Source organism: Aquarana catesbeiana, linkage group LG05 (genome assembly GCF_042186555.1).
Source record: "Aquarana catesbeiana isolate 2022-GZ linkage group LG05, ASM4218655v1, whole genome shotgun sequence".
Lineage (NCBI taxonomy): Eukaryota > Metazoa > Chordata > Amphibia > Anura > Ranidae > Aquarana > Aquarana catesbeiana.
Genome location: NC_133328.1, coordinates 9,877,949 through 9,894,746, shown reverse-complemented (window position 1 = coordinate 9,894,746; position 16,798 = coordinate 9,877,949). Strand labels below are relative to the sequence as shown.

The window sequence follows — 16,798 nt, the reverse complement described above, 5'->3', positions numbered from 1 at the left end:
GCATGGGGGAGGCAAAAGCTCTGCCTCCCCCATGTCGCCCCTGGGAAGGTGTCACCCTCTCTGGCAGGATGTTACCGGGTTGCGCTCCGCACCCCCCACACCCCCCATAGTGATGCTACTGGGGTAATGAAAACTGTTGCTCACTCCTAACAATACAGCATGTTGTAGATTTCAGTTGGTCACAATGAGGAAGGATTGTTTTTTCACCTTTGTTAACGTCAAGTTTATCAGGTAGATGTTATCTCTGTGATGACAGCGATGAGCAAAAACTGGAAGATATTTATTTTTCCCTCTTTTTACAGGTCCGCATACCAAAGGGTCACAGAGGCAGAACAACCCATTGGTATGACGATATGAGAGGGGTGAGGGTGGGCATGGGTGTATATATAAGGTATGGGTCTTGGGATGCCACACTCACAAGCCTCCTCCAGCTTACAATGGCAGCACACACAAGCATCCTACTGCTGGCAGCTCTCTGTATAGGATCAGGTAAGGGGCACCGGACATCATTAATAGTGTGATTTTTTTTTTCTGGGGAATTTTACAATTTTATAATAATTTTCTAAAAACAAATTAGCAACAAGCGATCTGTGTAAATTAGATATGTGCAATACCGATAGGTTAAGATAAGATTAGAGAAGATACAATAAGATGTATTGTCATTGTGAATAAAATCCACAACAAAACTACAAAAAAGGAAGGGCCCCAACACAGTTTTAAAACCACAACCAATTGTGCACATATTCATAAAACATTTTACAAAAATATTACAAACACCCCCCCTCCCAAAAAAAAAAAAAAAATCATTCTCCCCAAAGATTTGTTACTTAACCCCCCCACCCGGGCCTAAGGGTAAAACAATTTGTAATGCCTAAGCACAATTTTGCAACTTTGACATGTATTAGTAAACTCTACATATCCTCACAAGTACTTTGTGCATCCAGGTGGATTATATTGTGTTTTTTCAGGACAAATTGGGCTTTCATTTGGTGGTAAATGGTAAATGGTAATGGATATGAGGTTATAAAGAAGTGAGGTTTTGTTAATCTGCTTATTGCGGCCACATCCCCTAATTTTAGAAAATAGAGATATCCCCTATTGACCACAGGACTTTATAGGCTCAATGACTGTACAAACGTATGAATGGAATTACAAGCCGTGCTTGACGAGGAATCCCTAAGGTTAAGGGATAAATATAGAACACAGTGGTATCAGTATGGAAATAAGACTGGGAAAATACTGGCTAAAGCATTGAAAGACCAACAACCCTCAACCTCCATAGTAAAAAATTTAAAAACAAATGTGGATTTGACATATGATCCAAAAGAAATATCAAAAGAATTTCATACATATTATTCTAATCTGTATAATATTAAAACACATCAAGGGAATAAGGAAAAGGAAAAGGAGCTGGAGGGGATTCAAAAATACATTGAGGAGACAGCTCTGCCTACGTTCCCTAAAGAAACAATTGAGGATCTGGAAAAAGATATCTCAACAGAAGAGATTCAAAAAGCTTTTGCAGAATTGGTCCTAGGGAAAAGTCCCGGACCTGATGGTTATACTACTAAATTTTATAAGACTTTCCAGGATATAATTACTAATACACAAAGTTTTGTACCACAAAGCACAGAAGCTCATATCACCTTAATTCCAAAGCCAGAGAAAGATCATACACTATGTAAAATTATCGACCAATTTCCTTAACTAATATAGATATAAGATTATATTCTAAAATCATCTCAAAAAGATTAACACCAATCTTACCTAATCATATAAAGTTAGATCAAACGGGGTTTACGAAAGGAAGAGAAACTAAAGATAATATTAAAAAAGACTTGTACACTGGTGGAATATGTTCAAAGAACCGTCATCCAGACATGTCTTTTGGCCTTTGATGCAGAAAAAGCATTTGATAGGGTAGGATGGCGGTTCTTGGAAGAAACAATAATACAGTTAGGTATGGGTCCAAGAATGCTTTGTAGGATTGTTGCATTGTACTCCAACTCAAGAACTAAAGTGAGAACAAATGGAATATTATCAGAAGATATAAAAATATCAAATGGAACCCGTCAGGGATGTCCCCTTTCCCCCTTGTTATTTATACTAGTAATGGAACATCTAATCACAGCAATAAGAAAAAATAAAGATATTAAAGGGATAAAGGTGAAAGATAAAGAATATAAGACTGCTGTATATGCAGATGATTTGTTAATAGCATCATAGATCATAATAAAGAAACTAAACAATGGGTTAATCTAGAAGAAGAAATAATAGGACCTCAACTAAAGGTTCTCCCATGGATAAAACCCCACTTAAGACCAAAAAAAATGCATTAACAAATTTTGTAAGCGCTACATTAAAAATATGGAATACAATAATACAAGGGGGGGATCTCTCTACAATGATCGGACCCTGACACCTTTGTTTTTCAATCCCGAATTTCCCCCAGCTCTGGAAGCCACAAATTATTTCAAATGGAATAAAATTGAGCACGTAAGAATGGTACAGGTCCTTATGGATGGGAAACTACCAAAAGCTGCAGAATATGGGATTTGAAAACAAAAATAAATGGTTACAATACCAACAATTAAGGACATTCATAGAGGTGAAAATACCTAAGATAAACAGACCTTTAACTAAATTTGAAAAAATACTAGTTGAAGAACAAGTTCCAACTAAAAAACTATCGAAGATGGTTGTCAGGGGGTGAGAGGATTCTGGAATAAGATATTTGGGATCGATCAAAAAGTGTCAGGAGTAGAAGAGATCCCAAATATGAAAATCTTGTTATTTTCTCTGATACCAAACTCAATAAAAGAAATTAAGACAGATATCCTCCACCACATGACATCCGCAGCTAGAACACTAATAGCAAGAAATTGGAAAGATATAAAGTGCCCAACAATAGCGGAATGGATTTGTGAAATGAACGAAATTCAGTATATGGAAAAACAGATAAGAGATGAAGGGTACATAATAAATCAATTGCCAGAAATATGGCAAAAATGGGATGAGTTTCGGTTATCAAAAGGAATGTTAGAATTTTTATAAGTGGAGAGAACAGACAATAATGGGGTGTGGTTTTTTTTTGAAAATTAAAAAAAAAATCTTTTTTTTTTTTAGTGTGTAAGTGGTATGAATGTATCAGGTGTATGGAATAGTGGAAGAGGTGAGGGTAGGAATATAGAAATAGAGAAGATGAGGGATAGTGATCAAGATCATTTATTTATCTATGGTTATGTATATGAAGATAACATTATATGTATTTTTGAAAGTGATATGAAAGTGGTATAGATGTTAATGTCTATTTTTTTAAAAAAGAGAAAATCTAATAAAGAGAAAATTGAAAACAAACGTATGAAACATTAATAATTCAATATTTATTAGGATCAAAAGATGAATAAAATGGTGAAATTAAAAATGTACATACATAACATGTGAATGATCATAGGCATGCGCAGCCTATTGGATTAGGGTGTGCACCCCAAAACTCAAAACACGCACGTGTGGGTATGTGTGTGTAATATATATATATATATATATATATATATATATATATATATATATATATATATATATATATATATATATATATATATATTATATATTATATATAGGGGGAGATGGAATCAGTTGGCAGTGGTGGGGGGGGAGGGCAATGGGATCAGTGGCAGTGCTGGGGGGATGGAATGAGTGGAAGTGCTGGAGGGCATGGGATCAGTGGCAGTGCTGGAGAGGTGTGGGGGGGTGATCTGTGGCTAGGATCTAGGGGGTTGATGGGATCAGTGGCAGTTGTGGTGGGGGGTAATGGGATCAGTACTGGGGTGGGTGGGATGAGTGGCAGTGGTGGGAGGGTGGGGATGAGTGGCAGTGCTAAGGGATTGATGGGATCAGTGGCAGTGCTAGGGGATTGATGGGATCAGTGGCAGTGTTGGAAAGTTGATGGGATCCATGGTGTTGATGGTGGTTGTGGTGGGGGGGGGGAATAGGATCAGTGGCAGTACTGGGGGAATGGGATGAGTGGCAAGGTTGGGGGGATCATTGGCAGTGCTGGGGGTTGATGGGATCAGTGGCGGTGGTGGGGGTTGTGGTGGCGGGAATTTGTGGCAGTAATGGGGGGGTGGGATGAGTGGCAGTGGAAGGGGAGGTGGGATCAGTGGGAATGCTGGGGGAGGTGGGATCAGTAGCAATGCTGGAGGAGGGGGGAGATGAGTGGCAGTGTTGAAGGGCATAAGATCAGTGGCAGCAGTTGTGGAGGGGTGGGATCAGTGACAGTGCTGAGTGGGGGAGATAGGATGAGTGGCAGTGCTGGGGGGCATGGGATCAGTGGCAGCAGTGTGGTGGGGGGCTGGGATCAGTGGCAGCAGTGTGGTGGGGGGATGGGATCAGTGGCAGTGCTGAGTGGGGGAGATAGGATGAGTGGCAGTGCCGGGGGCATGTGATCTGTGGCAGCAGTGTGGTGGGGGCATGGGATCAGAGACAGTACTGGGGGGTATGGGATCAGTGGCAGTACTGGGAGGCATGGGATCAGTGGCAGTACTGGGAGGCATGGGATCAGTACTGGGAGGCATGGGATCAGTGGCAGTACTGGGAGGCATGGGATCAGTGGCAGCAGTGCTGAGGGAATAGGATTAGTGGCAGTGCTAGGGGGGGAGATAGGAGTGTGTAGCAGTGCTGAGAAGCATGGGATCAGTGGCAGTGCTGGGTGGGGGGATGGATGGATCGTGACAGTGCTGGGTGGGGGGGATGGATGGGATCGGTGGCAGTGCTGGGTGGGGGGATGGATGGATCTGACAGTGCTGGGCGGGGGATGGATGGGATCGGTGGCAGTGCTAGGTGGGGGGGATGGATGGGATTGTGGCAGTGCTGGGTGGGGGGATGGATGGGATCGGTGGCAGTGCTGGGTGGGGGATGGATGGGATCGGTGGCAGTGCTGGGTGGGGGGGTGGATGGGATCAGTGGCAGTGTTGGGTGGGGGGATGGATGGGATGGATGGGATTGGTGGCAGTGCTGGGTGGGGGGATGGATGGGATTGATGGCAGTGCTGGGTGGGGGGATGGATGGGATTGGTGGCAGTGCTGGGTGGGGGTTGGATGGGATCGGTGGCAGTGCTGGATGGGGGGAGTGGATGGGATCGGTGGCAGTGCTGGGTGGGGGGGATGGATGGGATCGGTGGCAGTGCTGGGTGGGGGATGGATGGGATCTGTGGCAGTGCTGGGTGGGAGGGATGGATGGGATCGGTGGCAGTGCTGGGTGGGGGGATGGATGGGATCGGTGGCAGTGCTGGGTGGGGGGGATGGATGGGATCGGTGGCAGTGCTGGGTGGGGGGGATGGATGGGATCGGTGGCAGTGCTGGGTGGGGGGATGGATGGGATCAGTGGCAGTGCTGGGTGGGGGGATGGATGGGATCGGTGGCAATGCTGGGTGGGGGGGATGGATGGGATCGGTGGCAGTGCTAGGTGGGGGATGGATGGGATCCGTGGCAGTGCTGGGTGGGGGGATGGATGGGATCGGTGGCAGTGCTGGGTGGGGGATGGATGGGATCAGTGGCAGTGCTGGGTGGGGGGATGGATGGGATCGGTGGCAGTGCTGGGTGGGGCGGCATATAGAACAAGCGATGCTCTGCATTTTCCTCCATACAGCACCTGAATGCTCACTTCCCCTCCTCTTCCTCCCAAAAGCATTCAACGGGTGCAGGGAGACAAATGCAGAGCATCGGTTGTTCTATATGCTGCCCCTCTCATCCAGGTGTAGACAAGTATGGCAGGGGAGCCGCAGGCCACTCAAAGCATGGGGCCAGGTCGCAAATGCAAGCCTTATAGTTACACTTCTGCTTGCACATTTCGGTACACTGAATGGCACTGGTGCCGGGGTGATTAGGGTGTGCCCAGGCACACCGGGCACCCCCGTGCGCACGCCTACGTGAATGATATATTATACCACAGAAGAAATACAAAATATCTGGAATGTCATGAACTCAAGTTGTTGCATAAACCAAACCGCCAACGAGCTTCAGAGTTCTTAAAACTCCTTCTTCAGGGAGAGTTTAGCAATTGTTTTACATGTAGTCTCTAAAACAAATCATATTTTGAAGCGGAGGTCAGCAACCTGTAGATCGGGATCTACTAGTAGATCTTAGACAGGTAACTGGTAGATCGCGGTCTGGGCTTGCTGACCCCCCATTCCAGAGCATCAAACAGAGTGCAGTGCAGAGGGACTACTTGTAAAGTTGGAGCTTTAGTAGGGAGGGAGCAAGAGCCACATAAGCCGATGCCTCCTCTGTAGGGATGAGCCCGATGTTCGAGTCGAACGTAAGCTCGACTCAAATATAAGGTGTTCGCCTGTTTGCCGAACAGCGAACAATATGCAGTGTTCACGGCAAATTCGAAAGCCGCCGGAAGACAATTAAAGTCTATGGGACACTAACATGAAAAATCAAAAGTGCTAATTTTAAAGGCTTATATGCAAGCTATTGCCATAAAAAGTGTTTGGGGACCCGGGTCCTGCCCCAGGGGACATGTATCAATGCAATTTGTTTTTTAAAAACGCCCGTTTTTTTGGGAGCAGTCATTTTGTTAATGCTTAAAGTAAAACAATAAAAATGAAATATTCCTTTAAATAAATTAAATAAATAAATGCCTGGGGGTGTCTATAGTATGCCTGTAAAGTGGCGCATCTTTCCCATGTTTAGAACGATACCACAGCAAAATGATATTTCTAAAGGAAAAATTGTCATTTAAAACTGTAATGAATTGTCGGGTCTTGGCAATATAGATAAAACTAATTGAAAAAAAAGAGCATGGGTCGCCCCCCCCCCAGTCCATTACCGGGCCCTTTGGGTCTGGTATGAATATTAAGGGGAACCCCGAGCCAATTTTTTTTTTTAATGCGTGGGGGTCCCCCTAAACTCCATACCAGGCCCTTCAGGTCTGATATGGAAATTAAGGGGAACCCTGCGCCAAAATTGAAAAAAAATGGCGTAGAGGTCCCCCCCAAAATCCATACCGGACCCTTATCCGAGCACGCAACCTGGCAGGCCGCAGGAAACCATACCAGGCCACATGCCCTCAACATGGAGAGGGTGCTTTGGGGTCTGACCCCAAAGCACCTTGTCCCCATGTTGATGGGGACAAGGGCCTCCTCCCCACAACTCTTCCCTGGAGGTTGTGGGGGTATGAGTGTGGGGGGCTTATCGGAATCTGGAAGCCCCTTTAACAAGGGGACCCCAGATCCTGGCATCCCCCCTGTGTGAATTTGTAATTGGGTACACCGTACCCCTACCATTTCACAAAAAAAGTGCCAAAAATGGTAAAAAAGACAAGAGACAGCTTGGGGCAAGTCCTTTATTAAAAAATACAAAAATAAAAATGTCCCCCTATGTAAGTTCACGCCGCCAGATGGACCGAAAAACTAGACCAAAGCACCCTACTGTCATTAACAGGTGTGACCAGAACCATGTGATCTGCGACAATGGACACCAAAATGTATATAAGTGAGTAATATAAAGTTTATTAAGATAAGTGGTAAATAAGTAACACCCCAAATACAAATAGTGCTCAACCAACCAACAGAAACCCACAGACAACAAATAATTCCAAACAGCCAGGGGAAGCACCAAAATCAAACACGTTAGCCAGGCCAGGGTTATACACAGCAGATCAGCAGATAGAAAAAGGGATGTTTCCGAAACATAAACGTAAGCCAGGCCAATGTCATACTCAGGGAGTCAGTAGATGAGGGCAGGGAACAAAACAAGACAGGGAGAGGATGGATTAGACTGCAGGGCAGGGATGCAAGGTAACGGGTGGGACCGGATGGGGATCAGGAAAGGGAGACAGGATCGGGTAAACCGGTAACAGGTTCAGGTTCAGGGTACAGGAACAGGCTCAGGCTCAGGATAAAAAAGTTGGCCACTGCCCCCACCTATTACTGGCCTTCACAGCAAGGAGCTGTGCTCCTTGCTGTGAAGGCCAGTTATAGGTGGGGACAGTGGCCAGTTTTTTGTTACTGTTCGTATGGTCCGGGGCCACACTGGGCACCTTCGCTGCCATTGTGCTCTTGCTGGGTGACCTGTTCCTTTAAGGGGGCTTGGGCTGCCTCCAGGCTCACCTGCCCCACATCTATCCATTCCATGCATTTGCTTCCACTGTGGAGACACTTATAAATTTGTAGTGTTAGGACTACAAGCAACACAGGGTGCCGTGACGAGGCCTTGCAGCTTTTACATGCGTTTGCAAATGTGTGCTAACTAAACCCCTGCTTTTAACAGAGGGTTAGACAGGTAATTTGGTTGGTCAGCAGACTGGTTGGTGAGTTGAGCTATGGAATAGTTTTTGTCTTTCAGGCTCAGGATCAGGATCAGATAACAGGCTAGCAGATCAGGCAACAAAGACGAAACCAAGGCAAACATTTGAATGCTTGCCGGGTATTTATATGCCTGTAATTGGCCTCAAGTGATGCCTGATTGCAGGAGGCGCTGTCTGCTCCACACTGCCAGGATCCATCCGCTGGTGGACGCCAGTACTGCGGCCCAAAGATGACATAACATCAAAAGCTCCTCTGACAGTTCCAAACTGCCAGGAGACACCTGCTGGTGGACCTCAGTACTGCAGGCCAAATGACAGATATTACCAGCGGATGGAACTTTTCTTGACAGTACCCCCGTCTCAAAGGAGTGGCCTCCGAACACTCCAACTGGTTGTAATTGTCCATAGTCTATGGCATCAAGCAGAACAACGGATGGGGTATGTCAGGCTGGGCAACAGGCACTTCAGGCTGGGCATCAGGCACTTCAGGCTGGGCATCAGGCACATCAGGGCAGACAGTGGGCACATCAGGGCAGAGAACGGGCACATCAGGGCAGACAGCAGGCTTCGGGTCATCAAGCTGGGCAGCAGGCTCCAGGTCATCGAGCTGGGCAGCAGGCTCCAGGTCATCGAGCTGGGCAGCAGGCTCCAGGTCATTGAGCTGGGCAGCAGGCTCTGGGTCATCGAGCTGGGTAGCAGGCTCCAGGTCATCCAGCTGGGCAGCAGGCTCCCGGTCATCGACCTGGGCAGCAGGCTCCCAGTCAACGAGCTGGGCAGCAGGCTCCAGGTCATCAGGCTGGGCGGCAGGCTCCGGGTCATTGGTCTGGGCGGCAGGCTCTGGGTCATCGAGCTGGGCGGCAGACACTGGAACATTAGGCCGAGCAGCGAGTGCCGTAACGGCAAGCTGGGTAACAGGCACCGGCTCAGCAAGCTGAGTAACGGGTCCCGGCCCAGTGAAGTGCACGGACACTTCAAGCTGGGCTGCAGGCACGGCACTTTAAGCTGGGCAGTAGGCACAGGCACTTCAAGCTGGGCAGCAGGCAAGGGCACTTCAAGCTGGGCAGCAGACAGGGGCAAATCAAGCTGGGTAGCAGACAGAGGCAAGTCAGGCTGGGCAGCAGACAGTGGCACATCAGGCTGGGCAGCAGACAGGAACACATCAGGCTGGGCAGCAGACAGAGGCTCATCAGGCTTGGCAGCAGACAGGAATACATAAGGCTGGGCAGCAGACAGAGGCTCATCAGGTTGGGCAGCAGACAGGGATACATCAGGCTGGGCAGCAGACAGTAATATATCAGGCTGGGCAGTTAACACTGGCATGACAGGCTGAACATTAGACACTGACACATCAGGTTGAACAGTAGGCACATCAGACTGGTCGGCAGGTATTGAAACATTGGACTGGAACATGGGCACAGGAACATCAGACTGGGGCACAGGAATTTCAAGCTGGATAGTAGGCAGAGAGTTGACAGGATTAGGTGGGTCATCAGGTTCAGCTGGCATGAAGGCAGACTGGCACAGGTTGGTTGGTGTGGAAGCAGGTTGGGTTACTGGCAGGATCGTGTGAGTGGGGAAGAACTTCCTTTTCTTCTTGGGTTTAGCCACTGAATTTTTATAGGTGACTGCAAGGCTGTAAGAAAGGGATGGAGCTGGTTGAAAAGAAGGGCTGGAATGTGGTAAAGCAAAGGAAACAGTGGTTAGAGGAGGTTTCTGTGGGGTTGTTACAGGCAGTAGGGAAGAGGCAGGTGGATTAAAGGCAGGATATGTGCAGCGGGTAGAAACGGGATATTGGTATTTGGTTGGAAGTGAAGTCTATTGGGCTGAGACTGAGGTTGCCGTGAGAGATGGGGGAAAAGACGTTTGGGCAGGCAGGTGTCTAATAGCAGGTCCAGGTTGTGGAGAGTTGACAGAGGTTGGAAATAATAAGTCCGACCATGTCTGTAGTACAGGTTGAACAAAAGTGGGTTCACATACTGCCTGTCTAACCAGGGACTGCACTGAATATATACAAACCACTAGCACCTGTTTAGGACAAGCTGAATAATGCTCCAGAAAGTATACAGCATCATCCTCCAACAGCCATACCAGAGACTCCACCTTATCACTACTGAAGGGGGGAGAAAAATCGTCACTTCCTTTAGGACTGCTAGACAAGGCTAGCTCAGCACACACCTGTATCAGGGGCTGAACGTTTTTAAACAGTAATCTACCCTGTTCAACCAGAGAATGGGCCAGACGGATACACTCCAGGAGCTGATCCCTGGCCCACTCTTTCAATACCAGATGACAATAATTGTTATCCAACACCAGTGAGGCAAGGAGAACAACTGTTTCTGATTGCATTTTAGTAGCAGTAACAGCACTACAATGGTTCCTCTGTGCAGTCACTTCTGGTCAGTGATGGCCTTGGTTTTCTGTCATGAACAGGTGTGACCAGAACCATGTGATCTGCGACAGAGGACACCAAAACGTATATAAGTGAGTAATATAAAGTCTATTAAGATAAGTGGTAAATAAGTAACACCCCAAATACAAATAGTGCTCAACCAACCAACCAACAGAAACCCACAGACAACAGATAATTACATACAGCCAAGGGAAGTACCAAAATCAAACACATTAGCCAGGCCAGGGTCATACACAGCAGATCAGCAAATGGACAAAGGGATGTTCCAGAAACATAAACGTAAGCCAGGCCAAGGTCATACACAGGGAGTCAGTAGATGAGGACAGGGAACAAAACAAGACAGGGAGAGGATGGATGGATGGATCAGACTGCAGGGCAGGGATGCAAGGTAACAGGTGGGACCGGATGGGGATCAGGAAAGGGAGACAAGATCAGGTACACCGGTAACAGGTTCAGGTTCAGGGTACAGGAACAGGCTCAGGATCAGATAACAGGCTAGCAGGTCAGGACGCAAGGACGAAACCAAGGCAAACATTTGAGTGCTTGCTGGGTATTTATATGCCTGTAATTGGCCTCAAGTGACACCTGATTGCAGGAGGTGCTGTCTGCTCCACACTGCCACTCTGCACAAAAGCTACCTGAAGACAATTGCTGGTGTTCTGATCCTATTAATACCACAGGCAAGCAGCTGCAGTATTTACAGTTAGTGTACTGTGTCCTATGCACAGTGTGCACCTAAAGCTACCTGAAGACAATTGCTGTTGTTCTTCTGATCCTATTAGTACCACAGGCAGGCAGCTGCAGTATTTACAGTTAGTGTACTGTGTCCTTTGTACAGTGTGCACCTAAAGCTACCTGAAGACAATTTCTGGTGTTCTTCTGAATCTAATAGTACCACAGGCAGGCTGCTGCAGTATTTACAATTAGGTAATGTGTCCTCTGCACAGTGTGCACCTAAAGCTACCTGAAGACAATTTCTGGTGTTCTGATCCTATTAATACCACAGGCAGGCAGTTGATTCTGCTAGCTGCAGTATATGATCAGGGATGCATGCACTGTCCTGTCACCATTTGAGGAGGCCACGAGGATGGTGATCAGTGACAGTGCATACATCAGTGACATTGCGTGGAATAATGGACAGGGCACTTGGAGCAGAACAGAGGGAGGAAGACGAGGACTTGCTTACCTCTCAAGGCCCCCTTTATCCAGACAGTGTTCCTGCGTGTCCGCCGATCACACAGGAAGAGGACGAGGAGGAGGAGGATTGTGTCAGCATTGAGGTTGAGCCTGGCACTCAGCATCAGCAGCAGTCTTCAAGGGATCATTTACAGTCTGAAGAAACCCATGGACTTGTACATGGCTGGGAGGAGGTGGCTTCGGATCATGTCATCCTTAGTGACCCAGAGGACTCTGGACCAAATGCCTCAGCAAACCTACGTTGCATGGCCTCCCTGATCCTACAAAGCCTGTGGAAGAATCCTCGTATTCGTGGTATCAAGGGGAGGGATCATTACTGTCTGGCAACCCTCCTTGTTTCACGTTACAAGGGTAAGGTTGCGGACCTTATCTTGCCGTCGCAGAGGGAGCAGAGGATGAAACATCTTCGGGAGGCCTTGCAGAAAGGTTTGTGCAACGCGTTTCCAGAGACTGGGAGGTTACAGCTTCCTGGTCCTCCTGGACAACGTGTTGCTGGGGCTTCGGCCAGTCACAGAAGGAGCGGTGGAGAAGGTGGCCATCTGACCGATGCGTTCAGACAATTTTTTAGTCCGCAGCCCAAGGTATGATTGGTTCCAGCAACCATCGCCAGCATCTGATTCACATAGTGCAGGATTACCTAGGGCAAGATCAGACTTGGACACCTTTCCCACCGAAAATTCTCTGGGTAACTGGGTCTTGAGGATGGATTACTGGCCAGAGCTTGCACAGTATGCAATTGAGCGAATGGCCTGTCCTACATCCTGCATCGTTCGGAACGCACATTCAGTGCTGCTGGAGGCTTTGTAACCGATCACAGGGTGCGCCTATCCACCGAATCGGTCGATTGGCTGACCTTCATAAAAATGAATCAGTCTTGGATCACCAGTTACCAAGCACCTGATACTGATGTAACCGAATAATTTTTTTTAAATGTCAGATCCCTTCAAGACTGCCTATGCTGATGCTGAGTGACTATCCTGTTATGCTGTGTGACAATCCTCTTCCTCCTCAATTTTCATGTTGATAGCTTGTAAGAACATTTTTGGTTCTGGGCACCGCCACCAGTGGCTAAGGCCCAATTTTTCTGCCCAGGGCGTGTAATTACAATTTTTGATGCAATACTTTGCAGCAGGGCTCATTCCTGCGCTCCAACTATAGTATCTGTGAGGGGTTGCAGTGTTGTGGCACCAGTGCCTAAGGCCCAATTTTTCTGCCCCTGTTCAACAGGGACATGTAATTACAATTCTTGATCTAATATTTCACAGCAGGGCCCATTCCTGCGCCCACCAAGAGTAACTGTGAGGGCTTACAGTGTTGTGGCAACACCACCACCACCAAAGGGCCAATTTTTCTGCCCCTGTTCAATAGGTGCATGTAATTACAATTCTTGATATAATATTTCACAGCAGGGCCCGTTCGCGCGCCCACCAAGAGTAACTGTGAGGGCTTACAGTGTTGTTGCACCAGCACCACCACCACCACCACCAAAGGCCCAATTTTTCTACCACTGTTCAACAATGACATGTAATTACAATTCTTGATCTAATATTTCACAGCAGGGCCCGTTCCTGTGCTCACCAAGAGTAACTGTGAGGGCTTACAGTGTTGTGGCAACACCAACACCTAAGTCCCCAATTTCTGCAGAGTATATAGGGCAGGACCCTACTTTCAAACATCCAACTTACAAACGACTCCTACTTGCAAACTGAAGAAGACAACAGGAAGTGAGATGAAATCTAACCCTAGGAATGGGAAATTCTCTCCTGTAAGAGTTAATATGGGAAAAACGTGTCTTCTCTCCACTGATGCTTTATCACCAATCCTTGTTTCACTAAAAACCCTACATTTTCAAAAAACATTTGTCATTGGGACAGAAAGTGAGGTGAAATCTTCTGAAGAGGAGCACAGACAGCAAAACGAATGTCACAGGGGTGATAACCCTTCCCTATGTTTTCCAAAAGGCTTAAAAAAAGATTTTTTGGCTGGAGCTACACTTTATAAATGTACCAGTTCAAAATTACAAACAGATTCTACTTAACAACAAACCTACAGTCCCTGTCTTGTTTGCACCACCTGTATACTGCTGTTCGGAGTATATAGGGCCTGGGGGCTCCACGCCTTTATTTTTTGTAATTTGGTTGCGGGGTTCCCCTTAATATCCATACAAGACCCAAAGGGCCTGGTAATGGACTGGGGGGTGGGGGGTACCCATGCCATTTGTCTCACTGATTTTCATCCATATTGCCAGGACCCGACATTACATTAAAGCCGCAAGCAGTTTTAACCACTTCAGCCCTGGAAGAATTTACCCCCTTCCTGACCAGAGCACTTTTTGCGATTCGGCACTGCGTTGCTTTAACTGACAATTGCGTGGTCGTGCGACGTGGCTCCCAAACAAAATTGACGTCCTTTTTTCCCCACAAATAGAGCTTTCTTTTGGTGGTATTTGATCACCTCTGTGATTTTTATTTTTTGCGCTATAAACAAAAAAAGAGCGACAATTTTGAAAAAAATGCATTATTTTTTACTTTTTGCTATAATAAATATCCCCCAAAAATATATAAAAAAAATATTTTTTTCCTCAGTTTAGGCCGATATGTATTCTTCTACATATTTTTGGTAAAAAAAAATTTGCAATAAGCGATTATTGATCGGTTTGCGCAAAAGTTATAGCGTTTACAAAATAGGGGATAGTTTTATGGCATTTTTATTAGTAATTTTTTTTTTTGTAAATGGCGGCGATCAGCGATTTTTATTGTGACTGCGACATTATGGCGGACACATTGGACACTTTTGACACATTTTTGGGACCATTGCCATTTATACAGCAATCAGTGCTATACAAATGCACTGATTCCTGTGTAAATGACACTGGCAGTGAAGAGGTTAACCACTAGGTGGCAGTGTAGGGGTTAAGTGTGTCCTAACTGTGAGGGGGATGGGCTGTGTGTGACATGTGACTGATCTCTGCTCCGATGACAGGGAGCAGAGATCTGTGACACTGTCACTGGGCAGAACAGGGAGATTCTTGTTTACATTAGCATCTCCCCGTTCTTCCTCCCCGTGAGGCGATCGCGGGTATCCCCGCGGCTATCGAGTCCGCGGGACCCGCGACCCAACTCACGGAGCTTGCCGCGCGCCTGCTGGCCGCCTCTTAAAGGGGAACGCACAGGTACGTGGTTTTGCCTGTACGAGCCCTTCTGCCGCAGTATATCTGCGTGAGACGGTCGGCAAGCTGTTAAATTACTTTTATTCCTTTAGAAATGTCATTTTGTGCAGGGACTGTTCTAAGCACGGGAAACACGCGCCACTTTACAGGCATACTATAGACACCCCCCAGGTACAATATTTAAAGGAATATTTCACTTTTTTTTTTCACTCTAAGCATCATTAAAATCACTGCTCCCGAAAAAATGGCCGTTTTTAAAGCTTTTTTTTCCATTGATCCATGTCCCCTGGGGCAGGACCCGGGTCCCTAAACCCTTTTTTAGCACAATAACTTGCACATTAGCCTTTAAAATTAGCACTTTTAATTTCGAACATTCGAGTCCCATAGACTTCAATGGGGTTCTAAAGTTTGCACAAACTTTTGGTCCGTTCGCAGGTTCTGGTTCAAAACGAACCGGGGGGGGGGGGGTGTCCGGCTCATCCCTATTTAAGATTATTAATACATAAGAGCCGTCGGCGTCGGCGGTAAAACGCCGCTATTATTAGCGGCGTTTTACCGCCAGTATGCGGCCGCTAGCGGGGAGGTTTTACCCCCCGCTAGCGGCCGAGAAGGGGTTAAATACCACCGCAAAGCGCCTCTGCAGAGGCGCATTGCCGGCGGTATAGCCGCGCCGTCCCATTGATTTCAATGGGCAGGAGCGGTAAAGGAGCGGTATACACTCCGCTCCTTCACCGCTCCGAAGATGCTGCTGGCAGGACTTTTTTTACCGTCCTGCCAGCGCATCGCTCCAGTGTGCAAGCCCTCGGGGCTTTCACACTGGAATGCAAGGAGCGGCACTTTCGGGGCGGTTTGCAGGCGCTATTATTAGCGCAATAGCGCCTGCAAACCGCCCCAGTGTGCAAGGGCTCTAAGGGGGATATGATCTCCATGTATTAATACATAAGTGGTCCATATAGTGAACTTGGTGTTGAGTTATTCACTTACAGGTCATTACAGGGGACAAGTGGGTACTCTTTACACCTGGTGATAAAAGAGACTGAACTTCCACATATGGAAAGGCTTCTGCACAGTAAGTGCTGTGAAAATGTGAAATAGACTCCCTCAAGAACAAGTTCCGGCCCGCTCAGTAGATTGTTTTAACCACTTGCCCACCAGCCGTCACAGTTTTTCTGCAAAAGAATGGCACAGCTGGGCGAAACAACGTTATGTAACGTCGCTTCGCCCTGTGGCCACTAGGGGCGCATCGGCCCCTGGAGCCGATGCGAGTGCCCGGCGGACTCGATGAAAAAAAAAAAAATCATAAAAATGCCATAAATCTTTCTCCTATTTTGTAGACGCTATAACTTTTGCGCAAACCAATCAATATACACTTATTTCGATTTTTATTACCAAAAATATGTAGAAGAATATGCATCGGCTTAAACTGATGAAAAAATTAGCTTTCTTTAAAAATAAAATGGGTATATTTATTATAGCAAAAAGTACAAAATATTGAGTTTTTTTCAAAACTGTCGCTTTTTTTTGTTTATAGCGCAAAAAATAAAAACCACAGAGGTGATCAAATACCACCAAAAGAAAGCTCTATTTGTGGGGAAAAAAAGGACGTCAATTTTGTTTGGGTACAGCATCGCATGACCGCGCTTTTGTCAGTTAAAGCGACTCAGTGCCGAATCGCAAAAAATGGGCCGGTCATTCAGCAGCCAAATCTTCCG

General features: G+C 46.7%; 1 protein-coding gene across 1 annotated transcript in view; it reads left to right on the top strand.

Moving 5' to 3' along the window:
• Positions 1-324: 324 nt before the first annotated feature.
• Positions 325-16,798, top strand: part of LOC141144068 (lymphocyte antigen 6E-like) — a 41,955-nt gene continuing 25,481 nt past the window's right edge. Inside the window, exon 1 of the mRNA XM_073629427.1 lies at positions 325-489. Within this exon, the coding sequence (XP_073485528.1) occupies positions 354-489 (136 nt within the window). The 5' untranslated portion in view covers positions 325-353. The remainder of the gene's footprint in view (positions 490-16,798) is intronic.